The following is a 15103-nucleotide window of genomic DNA, read 5'->3' as shown; positions in this document are numbered from 1 at the left end:
CGCAGCTCGATGGATACGATTAAATATTCCCATTTCAGCTTGATACAGCTGAGAATCACAACTGCTTCCAAGGTCTGTACAGTTAATAGAGATGTTATAATGTGATTGAACAATCTATTGCTGCTTAAAACTAATGGAAACAATGCCGATTGTGGCCGTACTTCTCGTCAGAGTCCTCGAAGGAAACATGGCTGCTGATCAGGGATACAGGTGTGCTTAGGAAAATGGGGTTTTTGACTCCCATTACCGACTATCTTGCTGGCAAACTTATAGTCTCTAGTAATGCAATGAATTTTGGAATTCAGGGAGCGGGAAGCACAGTATCAAATATCGCTGTGTTGATTGTACATTCTAGTATCAATTGTTTGGCGACAATGAAGTATAAAGTATGAAAAGTATGAATTCTATAGATTCACCACTCTCTGGCTGATGAAATCCCTCCTGGTCTAGACTCCCCCACTAATGGAAACATCTTATAAATGAGATTCTGGATCAGCCATGATGGAATGACGGAGCAGACTTGATGGGCCGAATGGGCTAATTCTGGTCCTATGTCTTGGGCCTTATGGTCTTATTCTCTCCATATCCACTCTATCTAGGTCTTTCAATATTCAATAAGCTTTAATGAAATCCCCCTCATTCTTCTAAACTCCAGCAAGTACAGGCCCAGAGTCATCAAACGCTCCTCAGGAAAAGATTCAGACTATTTGTCCTATCCTTTATGTCAAGTCAAACTAGAGTTTCTGGAAAGTATTGGGACCTAGAGGCAAAAGAAAATAAAATGTAAAATTCATAGCAAGAATCCACTGATAGACCGGATGGAACCTACTGCCTGAGTGCGGCTTCTGCCCGGAACATCGGGAGGACCCGGCAGCATCACAGCGGCAGTCCAGGAGCAGCGCTGGAATCTGCGGTAAGATGCTGAACTTTAAATAACTTGAGAGACTGTTTCATGGAAGAGAGCACTGCTGTCACTGTGTTTTGGGTTAGCGCTAGCTTCACGTCACGGGGATCATCGCGCGCAGGCGCTTCTGGGAAATGGCACGAGGTTTAAGAAGGGCTCGGGAACCTTCAGGAAGGGTCTCCCAGTTTGAAAACATAACGGTCTATTAGGGAGCGGACAGTGTGCATGTCAGAATCCGTCTACAAAGTCCGGAGAGACAGCCAGTTTTTTCACCTAATGTCTAATGACTAATGGCTAATGGTTGATGGAACTATCAAACTGCCGCACTTGCGAAAAATAAAAGGAGGAAAAAGGAAAAGTTGTTTGGTCATTGAGTGGAATCCAGTTAAAAAACCTTCGGGTAGACGCATTCAATCTCTTTCAAGTGGGGAAGCTGCACATGTTCAAAGAAGAAAAAGATATCCGACTTGACACTTTATATGTTATAAATCATAATAGATCACCCATCAGCCTATCCAATCTGCCTTTAGAACTTGCAACCCTTGGATTCCAGGCAACATCCTGGTGCATCTCTTCTGCATTCTCTCCACTGCTATCACATCTTTTTCTAGGCATAGCGACTAGAATTGTACAGTTTCTAAGTGTGATCTGATCGAAGTTTTGTACAGCTGCAACATGACAAGTGAATTAAGGGTTTTTTTAATTTCAAAACTGCCCCCTTTTCTAAGACGTATGTATTAAGAAGGCTATGAATGAATGAAGTAACCACATAGTCAATTACAGGCTCTCAAGATTCTACCTCAGCTGCAGATACCTGCCTTCTCATACCTGTCTGTTCCTGTTGCTATTTCTTTTTTCTTTAAAAGGTTTGTGTTTTGATCACCTACTACCCTGCCTGTTATGAGAGTGTGATTACATAATCTACTGTGGTCTTTGCTGCCAAATAATGCAAGTTGCAACTTATCCCGGGAAGGAGCCAGCACACTCAGGCAGGAACAAAAGTGAGGAAGATAGTCCAACCACAGGTCTAGTCTAAATCCCAAATAGCTCAATTTTAAAAATGTATTTTTTTTCTCTGAGGAGGCTCAACAGAATTCAAAGTTCAAAGTAAATTTATTATCAAAGTACAGGTATGTCACCATATATAACCCTGAGATTCATTTTCTTGCAGGCATACTCAGTAAATCCAAGAAACATAACAGAGTCCATGAAAGACCACATCCAACAGGATGGACAAACAACCAATGTGCTCAAGACAACAAACTGCAAGTACAAAGTTCAAAATAAATTTATTATCAAAGTGCATGTATGTCACCCTATACAATCCTGAGATACATTTTCTTGTGGGCATATTCAATAAATCCATAGAATAATAATCATAACAGAATCAAAGACCACACCAACTTGAGTCTTCAACCAGTGTGCAAAAGACAACAAACTGTGCAAATACAAAAAGAAAGAAATAAAGCAATAACTATCAAGAACATGAGATGAAGAGTCCTTGAAAGTGAGTTATAGGTTGTGGAAACAGTTCAGTGATGGGGTGCATGAAGTTGAGTGAAGTTGCCCACGGGTTCGAGTCTGATCTTTGAGTGTAATAACAGTTCCTGAACCTGATGGTATATGAAGGTATATGAGGCTCCTATACCTTCTTTCTGATGGCAGCAGCGAGAAGAGAGCATGACCTGGATGGTGGGGGTTCCTGGTGATGGATGCTGCTTTCTTGCGGTCGCGCTCAGTGGTGGGGAGGGCTTCACTTGTGATGGACTATGCTGTATCCGTTACTTTTTGTAGCAGTTTCCATTCAAGGGCATTGGTGTTTCCATACCAGGCTGTGATACAGCCACTCAATATACTCTCCACTACTCATCGACAGTACAGAAGTTTGTCAAAGTTTTAGATTTCATGCCGAATCTTCACAAACTTCTAAGGAAGTAGAGGCACTGCTGTGCTTTTTTCATAATTGCACTTATGTGTTGGGCTCAGGACAGGTCTTCTGAAATGATAACACCGAGGAATTTAAAGTTACTGATCTCCCGATGGGGACTGGCTCATGGACCTCTAGTTTCCTTCTCTTGAAGTCAGCTCCTTGATCTTGCTGACATGGAGTGAGAGGTTTTTGTAACAAAATAAATCTCTCAGCAAAAGGGGATGTGGTGCAGAGAAAAATACAAGCCAACCACACTATTTATAAAAGGTTTAGTTTAGTCAAGAGAAAAGCAAAATTGAGCAACACCAGTGTGAATTACGTTAGAATCGTCAGCAGCAGCATTGTGTATGATCAGTGACATCTGAAGTGAAGATTTGGCCATACTCTATCTTGTGGTACAACAGTGCAAACCCACAGTCAGGCGTTGAAGTGGAAGAGACCAAATTTGGAGTTCCACAGACTAAGATTTGTGTCAACACATACATTCTTAAAACAGCTAACACCTCAGCAACCAAGTCAGTGTAATAAAACAACTGGATTAAATTTATAAATGTATTTTAAAAAATGATTGATTTTTGCAGCTGAAGAAATGAAGTTCTGTTGAGTTCCTCCAGCATTTTATGGATGTTTTCCCAGACTTCCAGCATCTGCAGAATCTCTTTGACAGTGATACAAGTTAAATAATGATACAGTGTATGGAAGAAGGGATAGTTTTGCAGGTTAATAGTGGGATGTTTCCCCAAACCATGACAACTCCGGTTTCCATCAGTGCAAATAGTCAACTCAGATATCAGATTTGGAGATCAACTTAGACCCATTATTCCGTCACAGTCTTCCTTAATCCCTAAAGTTTGGTTTCAGGAGAAGCTGATGATTACATAATCAAGTATTGTAAGAGACAGAAACTGCTCATGATAAGCAGAGCAAGTAACTGCAGAAGGATGACATTGCCCCAGGTTCCCAACTGCAGTAATACTCCATAAACACTGAACCTGTTACACCTATAATCAGATGCATCTCCAATCCTGGTTTTGCTCCTTTGGGGCAACCCTCTTCCCCACCCTCCCTGCACCTTAATGATCTTCTTTTATCTCCTTCCCAATTCTAATTAAAGGGCTTCTACCTGATATGTTAACTCTGTTTATCTTCCCACAGCTGTGAGCTGATCAGCTGAGCATTTCCAAAGCTTTTCTTTTTATGCCAAAGTCACAGCCAAGTTTATTGTCATAAGTACACATCAATAAATACAATGAAAAACTTGCAGCAGCATCATGGCACATAGCATCAAATAAGTAACATTCACAAGAAAAACATAAATTCACATTTGTAGCATCTGTAGTTTTTTTAAAAACGCAATTCCTGTGTTGAGGTGCTTCACCTTAACATGTCAGACATCCCCTTTCAGGACACCAGATGGCATCCTGGTGAAGGGTGAAGTTCTGTATTTCCAGTTTCCTCTTTTAACAACATGTTTTTCCTCACAGCCATTTCCTGAAATTTTCCAATAAATTATTGCCAACCCTTCTGTCATACAGAAAGTACTTGGGCATGTGTCTACTCAACCACAAATTAAACCTGCAGTGGAATTGGATGCTGGTTAAAGCTAGTTGATCGGATGTCATTTCTATTTTCCTCTCAGAACTCATATGAATTATTCTTTCACCATGAAAAGCCACATTACTGCATCACATGGCGCATATTAGCATAGAAACGTTTTCATCAGTTGTTGAGATTTATAGATGGTACATATAAGACACATGATGAGTCTACCAGTGCAACATTTCCACAATGCTTCCACGCCTGAAGGAGTAATTTCCCGTCATTGTCGTCCAAGAAACCAGTGGTAGAAACATCAAAGAGCATGAAAGATTTTTAAAGAGAAACATATTTAGTGAGTTTCATTTGTATACAAATCGTGCAGCTGGCTCACTAACTTTAGACAAAGTCAAATTGTAATGACAATTCCAGCTTAAATGTTTGACTGGAAGCCTTGTAGAAACTGAGAATTGGTTACAAAACAGAAAGAAAGAGCAGGAATAATAAGATTGCTCTCAGTTTTTCAGGCTGCGACTAGAGAAGTGTTACAGGGATCAGTGCTTTTCACAGAATCAGGTTTATTGTATTATCACTGACATATGCCATGAAATGTTTTGTTTTCAGGAGCAGTACATTAAATTACTATAGTTTACAATAAGCAATATATATATATATATATACAAACCCCATTTCCAGAAAAGTTGGGATATTTTCCAAAATGCAATAAAAACAAAAATCTGTCATAAGTTAATTCACGTGAACCTTTATTTAGCTGACAAAAGTACAAAGAAAAGATTTTCAATAGTTTTACTGACCAACTTAATTGTATTTTGTAAATATACACAAATTTAGAATTTGAAGGCTTCTGTCTGTGTGGAGTTTGCAATGAATGGTTCAAGGTCAGCAAGGACTTATGGGAGTGAAGGGCACATGGCGATGCTTCAGTCTTACAGGTGCAGTAGAAAGATACATTAGCTTTATTTGTCACATATACTCTGTGGCCATGGACTCACTTTTAGGACTCTGTAGTTCATGTTCTGTGAATTGTTTGTTTATTTTTATATTGTTTGCATGATTTGTTATTTTTTTCACAGTGGCTGTTTGACAGTCTTTGTGGATTCTATTGTATTTCTTGTTTTATGGCTGCCTGCAAGAAGATGAATCTCATGGTTGTATATGGTATACGTACTTTGACAATAAATGTACTTTGACAATAAATGTACTTTGAACTTTGTACATGAAATGAAATGTGATGTTTGCATCAAATCAAATTAGTGAGGCTTGTTCTGAGCACCCCACAAGTGTTGGCAAACTTCTGGCACCAACATAGTATACCCACAACTCACTAATCCTAACCCATATGTCCTTGAACACAGGAGGAAACCTACAGGACCATGGGGAAATCATACAAGTTCCTTGTATACAGTGGTGGGAATCGAAAACTGATTTTACAGTTGGCACTGTAATAGCGTTATACTAACTGCGTGAAAGAGACTCCACCCAACTGAGGCTCACCAAGTGTTGTAAATGGAGGTTTCTGTGAGGATATCCAGATAAACCAGCTTTGCTGTTGCTATTAAACACTGTCTTCCTGTATAATTCAGATAACTGGGGAGGAAAATCGACATACTCAAACAGACAGCTTTCAATAACAAAGATTCTGATGTTTTATTAACAGTACAAATTGTTCCCTAGCATACAGGTTAATAATAGATCAATCGTGCCCAGAAAAATATGTACAATACATGTATTGAGTGAAAAATATAAACAGTTCATTATAACAAGCAGCTTTTGGCAGATTATTGACAAAACCTTTAACCAAAAAAAAAATACTATTCAAAAATAAATCTGTGCAAAATCCTCATTAAAATTGACATTACATATCCAACACTTCGAGGTCCGGATAAACTTGGTATTGTGTTTCCATAAACAATAGAAAATTTGCTGCAGTAAACATTCAAACATGTCTCTTCTTTTCATCTCTTCATGGACAGATTCTTCCAAACTTCAATCTGAAAGGCAGATGTGTAAATTGTTACCAGCTTGATAACGTGTGCGACTTCACTAACAGCTTCTAATATTATCCAAGTAAGATTCATGACTACTTTTCTCAGCAATATTTTCTCTGGAAGCTAAATAATTGATACATTTCCACATACATGAAGCTGACATTGTGTGTGGAGATTCCAAGCAGGGTTAGCTCCTCTGGTGAAGGGGCTGTCATATCCATTCTGGGGAACTTCACTCACTTTTGGTCTCCACCAGACACTTCAGCTCTCATCTGTGGCTCCAAGTAGCCATATGCATGTGGCAGAGATCACACCCTAGTACACCACTTTGACAGGTGGGCTAAACCAGGTGAGGGTAGCCGGTGGGCCTACCCCAGAGAGGTAGGGCCATGCCTGTCCTAGCATGCTAAGACAGCTCCAACAGACTGGGAGGATGGGATCAACAGCGAGACGTACTGCAACACTTCGTTGAGAGCGCAGGGCTTGACAGTAGACGTCATGGTCATCCATCACAACTTGTACCACTAGACCCAATTTTCTGCGGTTGAAAGAGGGGAACTGCCACAGTGCAATGGCTTTTCCACTTAAAAAGCTCCCCACACACAGGTTTTGCTGTCATTGCTGGATATGACAGACAACTAGTCAATGAATATACCTAGGGCCATAAAGAAGGCAAACCCTCATACAAAGCATTACATTTCAGCAGAACTGAAGTTAAGCAGCTGCCACTTTTTCGGGGTTGTAAGGATTTGATGTTTTCGGAAATGTGTTTGAAATTCCATAATGTATAATAAATTGACAAGAATCTTTTATCACTTGTAGGAATATCAATATGCACAAGTGATTGGTCATGGTTCACTGTCTCACCACATCGGCCTGTTAGCTGCAGTTTGAGTGACGCTTTAGTACAAAGTTCTACAGTTGATTTGTCCGTGCAGTAGGGAGGGGTTGCTGCGTTTGGAGCAACTGTGAAACCAGCACTTTAAAGTCCAAAGTTCGAAGTAAAATTTATTATCAACGCACTTATATGTTACTATATACCACCCTGAGATTCATTTTCTTGCAGGCATTTACAGGAAAATAAATAAATGCAATAGAATTTATGAAAAACTATACATAAACAAAGACTGACAAACAACCGATGTGTGAAAGAAGACATAATGTGCAACTAGAATATAATACTGAGACTGAGTTGCAAAGCAGCAGTTGTAGAATCAGTTCAGAGTTGTGGGGAGCTGCTCCCTTAGAGACGGGCTACCACGCACAAAGCCATACTGACTATCCTTGATAGACAGATAGATGCTTTATTGATCCCAAAGGAAATTACAGTGGCACAAGTTGCATTACAAGTGTACAGATATACAAATATTGGAAGAGAAGTAAAAAATAAAAAATAAGTTACTTCAAACAGTCTAACAGGAGGCGGGGGGGGGCGGGGTCATCACTTCCCTGGCTATAGGTTGACTCATTATAGAGCTTAATGGCCGAGGGTAAGAATGACCTCATATAGCGCTCTTTGGAGCAGCGCAGTTGTCTTCGTCTGTTACTAAAAGTGCTCCTCTGTTCAGCCAAGGTGGCATGCAGAGGGTGAGAAACATTGTCCAGAATTGCCAGGATTTTCCATAGGGTATTCAGTTCTACCACAGCCTCCAGTGTGTCCATCTTGACTCCCGTAACAAAGCCAGCCTTTCTAATCAGTTTATTGAGCTGTTTGGCATCAATGTTGATGCCATTGCCCCAGCACACCACTGCATAGAAGAATATGCTGGCAAGAAAAGACTGGTAGAACATGTGAAGGAGAGGCTTGCATACTCCAAAGGACCTCAGTCTCCTCAGGAAGTAGAGGTGACTCTGGCCCTTCTTGTATACAGCCTCTGTGTTGGTGCCCCACTCAAGTCTATTATCCAGGTGCACCCCCAGGTATTTGTAGGTCCTCACCACATCCATGTCCTCATCATCAATAGTAACGGGGAGCAGTGCAGGCTTAGTCTTCCTAAAGTCTATCACCATCTCCTTTGTCTGACTGATGTTGAGCTGCAGATGATTCACCTTGCACCATTTGACAAATCAACCACCAGGTCCCTGTATTCATCTTCCCATCCTCCCTTTATACACCCAACTACTGCTGAGTCATCAGAGAATGTCTGTAGATGACATGACTCAGTGTTGTACCTAAAATGCGAGGTAAACAGGGTAAACAGGAAGGGGGCCAATGCAGTCCCCTGTGGGGCCCCAGTGCTGCCAATAGCCAAGTCTGACACACAGCTCTGAAGTCGCACAAACTGTGGTTTGCCAGGCAGGTAATCCATTATCTAGGATACAATGGAAGTGCCAGCCTGCATTGAACAGAGCTTTTCCCCCAGCAATGAGTGCTGTATGGTATTGAAGGCACTCAAGAAATCAAAAAAACCACGATCCTCACAGTGCTGCCCTGCTTAAGCAAATGGGAGTAGGCTCTGTTCAGCAGGTAGGTGACAACATCATTGAATCTAATGGAGTCAAACTGGCTGATTGGACCAGGGGGTCGGAGGTGAGCCACGACCAGCCTCATTTGGGTCTTCATGGTGTATGAGGTCAAGGCCACTGGACGGTGGTCATTCAAGACTTTCAGTTGGCCCTTCTTGGGTACTGGGCCTAAACATAATGTTTTTTACACAGCTGGGACCCTTTCCAGACTGAGACTCGGATTGAAAATGCACTGGAGAACTCCACATGGCAGTTCAACACATTTCTTCAGGACCTTGGGGTTCACACCATTCGGTCCCAATGCTTTGCTGTGTCTGACTTTCCCCAGGGCCCCTTTCACGTGCTCAGTCCATGTCTATCCAAATACACGTACATTCTGTCTCTTATAATACGTTCCAATCATTTTCGCAATACTGATATGAAGCTCACCATCCAATAATTTCCTAGTTTATTTTTAGAACATTTCTTAAACAGCAGAACAACATTGGCCATTCTCCAGTCCTCTGGTACTTCACCTGTTGCTAAGGATGACTTTAATATATGTTATGGCCCCTGCAATTTCTGCACTTGCCTCCCACAGGTCCTAGGGAACACTTTGTCAGACCCTGGGGATTTATCCACCCTAATTTGCCTCAAGAGAGCAAAAACCTCCTCCTGTTTAATCTGTACAGGGTCCATGACATTGATGCTGCTTTGTCTCACCTCTTTAGGCTTTGTGTCCATCTCCTGAGTAAATACGGATACAAAAAATCTATTTAAGATCTCTCCCATCTCTTTTGCTTCCATTCTGATCTTCCAGAGGGCCAATTTTATCTTTTGCTCTTACCATATATCTGTAGAATCCCTTAGGATTTTCCTTCACCTTGTCTGCTAGGGCAACCTCATGCCTCCTTTTAGACCTTCTGGTTTCTTTGAGTATTCTCTTGCATGTCTAATACTCATGATGTTCCTCATTTGTTCCTACTTGCCTATACCCGCTAAGCATGTCTTTTTTCTTAGCCAGGGCCTCAATATCTCTTGAAGACCAAGGTTCCCCACACTTGTTACCTTTTATTCTGACTGGCACATACAAGCTTTGTACCCACAAAATTTTACTTTTGAAGGCCTCCCACTTATCAAGTACACTTTTGCCAGAAAACAGCCCATCCCAATCCACACTTGCCAGCTCCTTTCTGATCAAAATTGGCCTTTCTCCAATTTTGAATCTCAACCTGTGGACCAGACCTATCTTTTTGTATATTTACTTTGAAAATAATTGCATTGTGGTCACTAGATGCAGTGTTCCCCCACACAAACCTTCGCCACCTGCCCTGTCTCATTCCCTAACAGATCAAACATCACACACTCTCTCTATTATCTATCTATAGGTTTCCCCCACTATCTGAATGTAGAGCATTCCTATGAAACCGTTTGTAAGCCGAAATGGCGTAAAGTGAAGAAACAATTAACATTAATTTATATGGGAAAAATTTTTCAGCGTTCCCAGATCCAAAAAAATAACCTACCAAATCATACCAAACAGCACATAAAACCTAAAATAACCCTAACATATAGTAAAAGCAGGAATGATATGATAAATACACAGCCTATATAAAGTAGAAATAATGTATGTACAGTGTAGTTTCACTTAACAGAATCAGTAAGATTTAGCCAAAACGGATTTGTAGAAAAAAAATCGGCACGTACACACATGTGCACACACTTGTCCGTGCAAGGCTTCACAGTCATGGTAGTCTTTTTTCGGGGTAAACACAAGTTTAAAGTAGGCATCTTTTCTCGTACAAGCGAAAATCCTCTGTCGGTTAGCGAAAACAGGTACTAATATAGGTCTTACGTAAAAGTGAAGTGGCGTAAAGTGAACATTCGTAAAGCAGGGGACACCTGTATTTATTTTGTGTTTGCACACAGTTTGCCTTCTTTTGCACATTGGTTGTTTGTCCGTCCTCCCATGTAGTTTTTCATTGATTCGATTGTATTTCTTTGTTCTACTGTGAATGCCTTCAAGAATATGAATCAGGGTAGTTATGATGACATATACATACCTTGATTAGAAATTTACTTTGAACTGTGATTCTTCATGGGGCTTTAACAGAAAGAAAATTAAAAAGATTGCCTTTTTACATGTTTGTGCATCTGCAATACATAAAGCCAAGATGTTTGATTTCATGGCAATCTCCTAAATTATTACTGCAATCACCAGTCTTTATATCCACTTTACTAAGCACATACTCTTCCTTTAGCACTGCAAGAGCTGAACGATGCTCCCATGTCGAATTCAAATTTCTTTGAACAATCATTTCTCATTCATGTAAATGGTTGAAAAAATTAACACTGCAAATCTCCTCAAATTTCACCACCTCCATTGTCACCCTTCTTGTCTCCTTTACTCTTTAACAATAGATCTGGTTTCACTCCCAGCAAGAAAGCTATATTCAATGGGACAACACACACAAAAAATGCTGATGGACGCAGCAGGCCAGGCAGATCCCTCCCCCTCCCACTTCCAAATCTCTTACTATCTCTTCTTTCAGTTAGTCCTGACGAAGGGTCTTGGCCCAAAACGTTGGCTGTACCTCTTCCTAGAGATGCTGCCTGGCCTGCTGCATTCATCAGCATCTTTTGTGTGTGTTGCTTGAATTTCCAGCATCTGCAGATTTCCTCGTGTTTGTGTATATTCAATGGGACATGTCTCCAACTTTTAGTTTACAAACCATTTATCTTGCAATGTAGTATTCAGATGTCGCTCTTTGAACTGCTTTGGAGGGAGTTTTGGCACCTCCTCTCTGTTATTAGTTTGCACTTCACACCCATACTTCTGTTTAAAAGCAAATAATGGCCAAACATTAGTTAAATATTTTGCAAATAAGCTTCACATTACTTAAGGAAGTCGTTTGATTACTTTGAAGGACTTCAGCTAATTAAAAATGGAGTTAAGTTCAACATTAAGTTTTCATCACTTCTTGTTAGTAGAAATGATGAGAAACTTAACACTCTGCAAGATACATTGCTTAATGGGCAGTTTTCAATATTGAATACACATGAAGAGCTGAGTTTCTTGTAAAATATTTGAAAATAGAGAACCACATAATAAGTCAAAGTTGCTGTGAGCTATGTTATGGATATACTGAACATCATAAATATTACTCATTACATTAATAGCCATTTATTAAATTATTCTCATTAAAATGTTTTCAAAAATTTATATGCCATCCACAAAACTGGGCTGCCTAAGAAACTTGCATGCATTAGAATTGAGAATCCATGCCAGAATATCATACTTTCTAATAGCAACAGCACAGGTTAACCTGTTACTGAAACTCAAGTGTTTCTTGCTTTTCTCCAGATAATTAAGACATTCATGTGGTAAGCAGGCTTTAGTTGACAAGAACTCTGTGCTGCAGGCTGATAAATTCCAGAGTACATCTGCACACATTTGAGCATTTTCAAGAATTGACATGCACCTTAGTTCTGGCAGACTGTGATGGTCTAAAGAAGAGCGTGCACCATATCAAAGTACTGTTTGTAATTATACCCGTGACATGAGTAATCAAATATAAATACGTAAATACCAGCTGGTCCAAGGATTACCATGCTGATATATGAAAGGACTGAAGTGCAAGTGGAAACATCTCAACTATATGTAATAATTTTGCACTAAAAGGGCTCTTACAAGATCTTTCCAAATTCTATTTACTTGAAAATTTCTGATTAAAATACATGGCTCTGAATTTTAGTCATCTCTGGTCATCTACAGTACATTTACATAATTTAAACAAAAGTATCAACAGCTTTGGAAGATCTCTTCCCATCTTTGTCACCAATTATCTTTTAAAAGTTATACAAAACAGGTCAAAATGGATGAAAAGTGATAATTTGAGTTTTTAGTTCTAAGATTCACTAAAGGTAATTAAAAATATGGCCAATACCAAGTATTTCATTGAAGGCAATTAGGCAGGCAACTGGATACTACCTATACGATAAAAACCATTTTACTCAGTAACAACATTAAAAAAAAATCGATAAAGATCATTTTACTCATTAACAACATTCCCCCTTTTTTACAATGCGTGGACCAACCATTGCTCACAGCAGTATTTTTTAAAAATGTATTTTTATCATTTTTTTTTACAGGGCCTAAAAACTGCCCAGCACTTTAAATTAACATAATATAAAAGGAAATTCCAGCTGCACGACAACAAGTCTATGCGCGCGGGAGCATTTCAGTAACTGCGCCACCGCGCACCTGCATGGGTTAGAGGGAACAGTACTCACAAAACATTATTACTGAATTGAAATACTAAAACCCAATTTTGATAAAAGAACATTAATTAAGGGCAGGTGGGGCAAGGTTTAAAAGGGACTCGACGGGCAACTTTTTCATGCATAGGGTGGTGAGTATGTGGAACGAGCTGCTGGAGAAGGTGGTTGAGGCAGATGCAATAGCATCTTTTAAGTAGTACGGATAGGTACTTCGAGGGGCTGGGCTCCCAAGTGATCCCAACCTGGGGTCTGCAGACTCCTTGGCTAACAGTAGGGGTCTATGTTATAAAAAAGGTTGAGAACCCCTGGCTTAGAAGAATATGGGCAGAATGCAGGAAATTGGGACGAGCTGAGTGCGCAATGTAGTTGGCATGGACTGGTTCAGTCGAGGAGCCTGAACCCACGTTGTATTGTTCTATGACTTGATGCATCTACATACCTCATGAAGTTGCTGAATCTCTTTCATTGCTAAGCGTATAGAAGGGTAAAGTCTTGGGAATGTACGCTTGTTTCCTTTATGCTCATCGTCATAGCAGTTCTCTGCATCAAGTGTTTGCGTTTCTCCTAATGCGGCATTCTGCAGCTTTCTGCCTGAGATCTTTCTCATGACTGGTGGAACTCGAGGCTGCACTGACAACTGTGGCTCAGCTGGCATGAAAAGTCTGGACAGCTCATGGTGCGCTTGATTGTGAGTCCAGACAGTTGCCTCAGTATCTGAATTTGTAGTTTCTTGTGATTTCATTTTCATCGAGAAGTGCCTGAGTTCCTCATAATCTGTTTCACTGTCACATTTCTGAGAAAGAATAATTTCAGCATTAGTGCACAGCCATTAAAACATGAAAAAGATTACCCAAGAAAACAATTCATTGCTACGCTTTGAACGTCATAACGTATTGTCTTAACCTCCATGTCAGAAGATTGAGCATTTAAAAGTTACCCCTCCTCTTTCCCTGGCCCCACTTTCATGACCTTCGCATCATCTTCATCTTGCTCCTGGTTCCCTGCCCCTTTTCCTTATTCCATGGTCTACTGTCCTCTCTGATCAGATTTATTTTTCTTCAGCCCTTTGCCTTCCTTCCCTATCACCTCCCAGCTCTTCACATTCACCCTCCGCACCCTCCTGCCTTCCCCCTCTCATCTAGATTCACCTACTACTGCCAGCTCCTGCTCCTTCCTCTCCCCACACTCTTCCATTCTGGTTTCTTCCTTTTCCAGTCCCGATGAAGGGCCACAGCCCGAAATACCAACCGTTCATTTCCTCCACAGCTGCTGCCTAACCTGCTGAATTCCTCCAGCATGTTGTGTGTGCTGATACTGGATTTTTCATCGCATTACTGTACAAATGCAGCCTTGTTGGAAATGCTACCTTCTGCCACTACATATGCACACACAGACTCCTATGACACAAGTTAAAAGTCAACTTTGAGCACACAAGCATCTGACTGGCTTTCCTCCTTCAACCAATATGAACAATAACATATTATTTCTCCATACATTCACTGGTTTATTATATAGAACATTGGAAATAATTAATATACAATCACAGGCATTATAAAGTACAAACACCAGATGGATGGTAATGCTAAACCTTAGATACAACAAAGTTAAATGTTGTTCCTAACTGTGGGAAGTAGGGTTTAAAGAGTTTGTCATCACTGGGATGCAGTAATTGATTCAATTTGTGACACCGCAAAGCCTTCCCACCTGCAAACGAGGCAAACTTCAGGAGTGTGAGTGAATACTAAAGATTAACTTTATTTGTCACGGGTACATCAAAACGTAACAGTGAAATGCATCCGTTGCGTCAAATCAAATCAGCGAGCATTGTACTGAGCAGCCTGCAAGTGTCACCAACACAGCATACCCACAACTCACTAACCGTATGTCTTTGGACTGAGGGAGGAAACCAGAGCACCCCGAGGAGACCCATGTGGTCACAGGGAGAACAAGCGAACCTTACAAGCAGCAGCAGGAATTGAACCCCAGTCTTACACCTGG

General features: G+C 40.5%; 1 protein-coding gene across 2 annotated transcripts in view; it reads right to left on the bottom strand.

The window, feature by feature from the left end:
- Window positions 1-6025: 6025 nt before the first annotated feature.
- The window catches only part of LOC140194951 (myosin-IIIa), a 176153-nt gene continuing 167075 nt past the window's right edge, over window positions 6026-15103 (bottom strand). For both annotated transcript variants that reach the window (XM_072252403.1, XM_072252404.1), the window contains exons 28-30: window positions 13545-13898; window positions 11557-11660; window positions 6026-6382 (exon numbers count right to left, since the gene is read on the bottom strand). In XM_072252403.1, coding sequence (XP_072108504.1) covers window position 6382; window positions 11557-11660; window positions 13545-13898 — 459 coding nt within the window. In that variant the 3' untranslated portion in view covers window positions 6026-6381. The remainder of the gene's footprint in view (window positions 6383-11556; window positions 11661-13544; window positions 13899-15103) is intronic.

The sequence above is a fragment of the Mobula birostris genome, chromosome 3, assembly GCF_030028105.1.
Source record: "Mobula birostris isolate sMobBir1 chromosome 3, sMobBir1.hap1, whole genome shotgun sequence".
Taxonomy (NCBI): domain Eukaryota; kingdom Metazoa; phylum Chordata; class Chondrichthyes; order Myliobatiformes; family Myliobatidae; genus Mobula; species Mobula birostris.
Note: the sequence above shows the minus strand (reverse complement) of the source record. Positions and strands in the feature narration are given on the sequence as shown.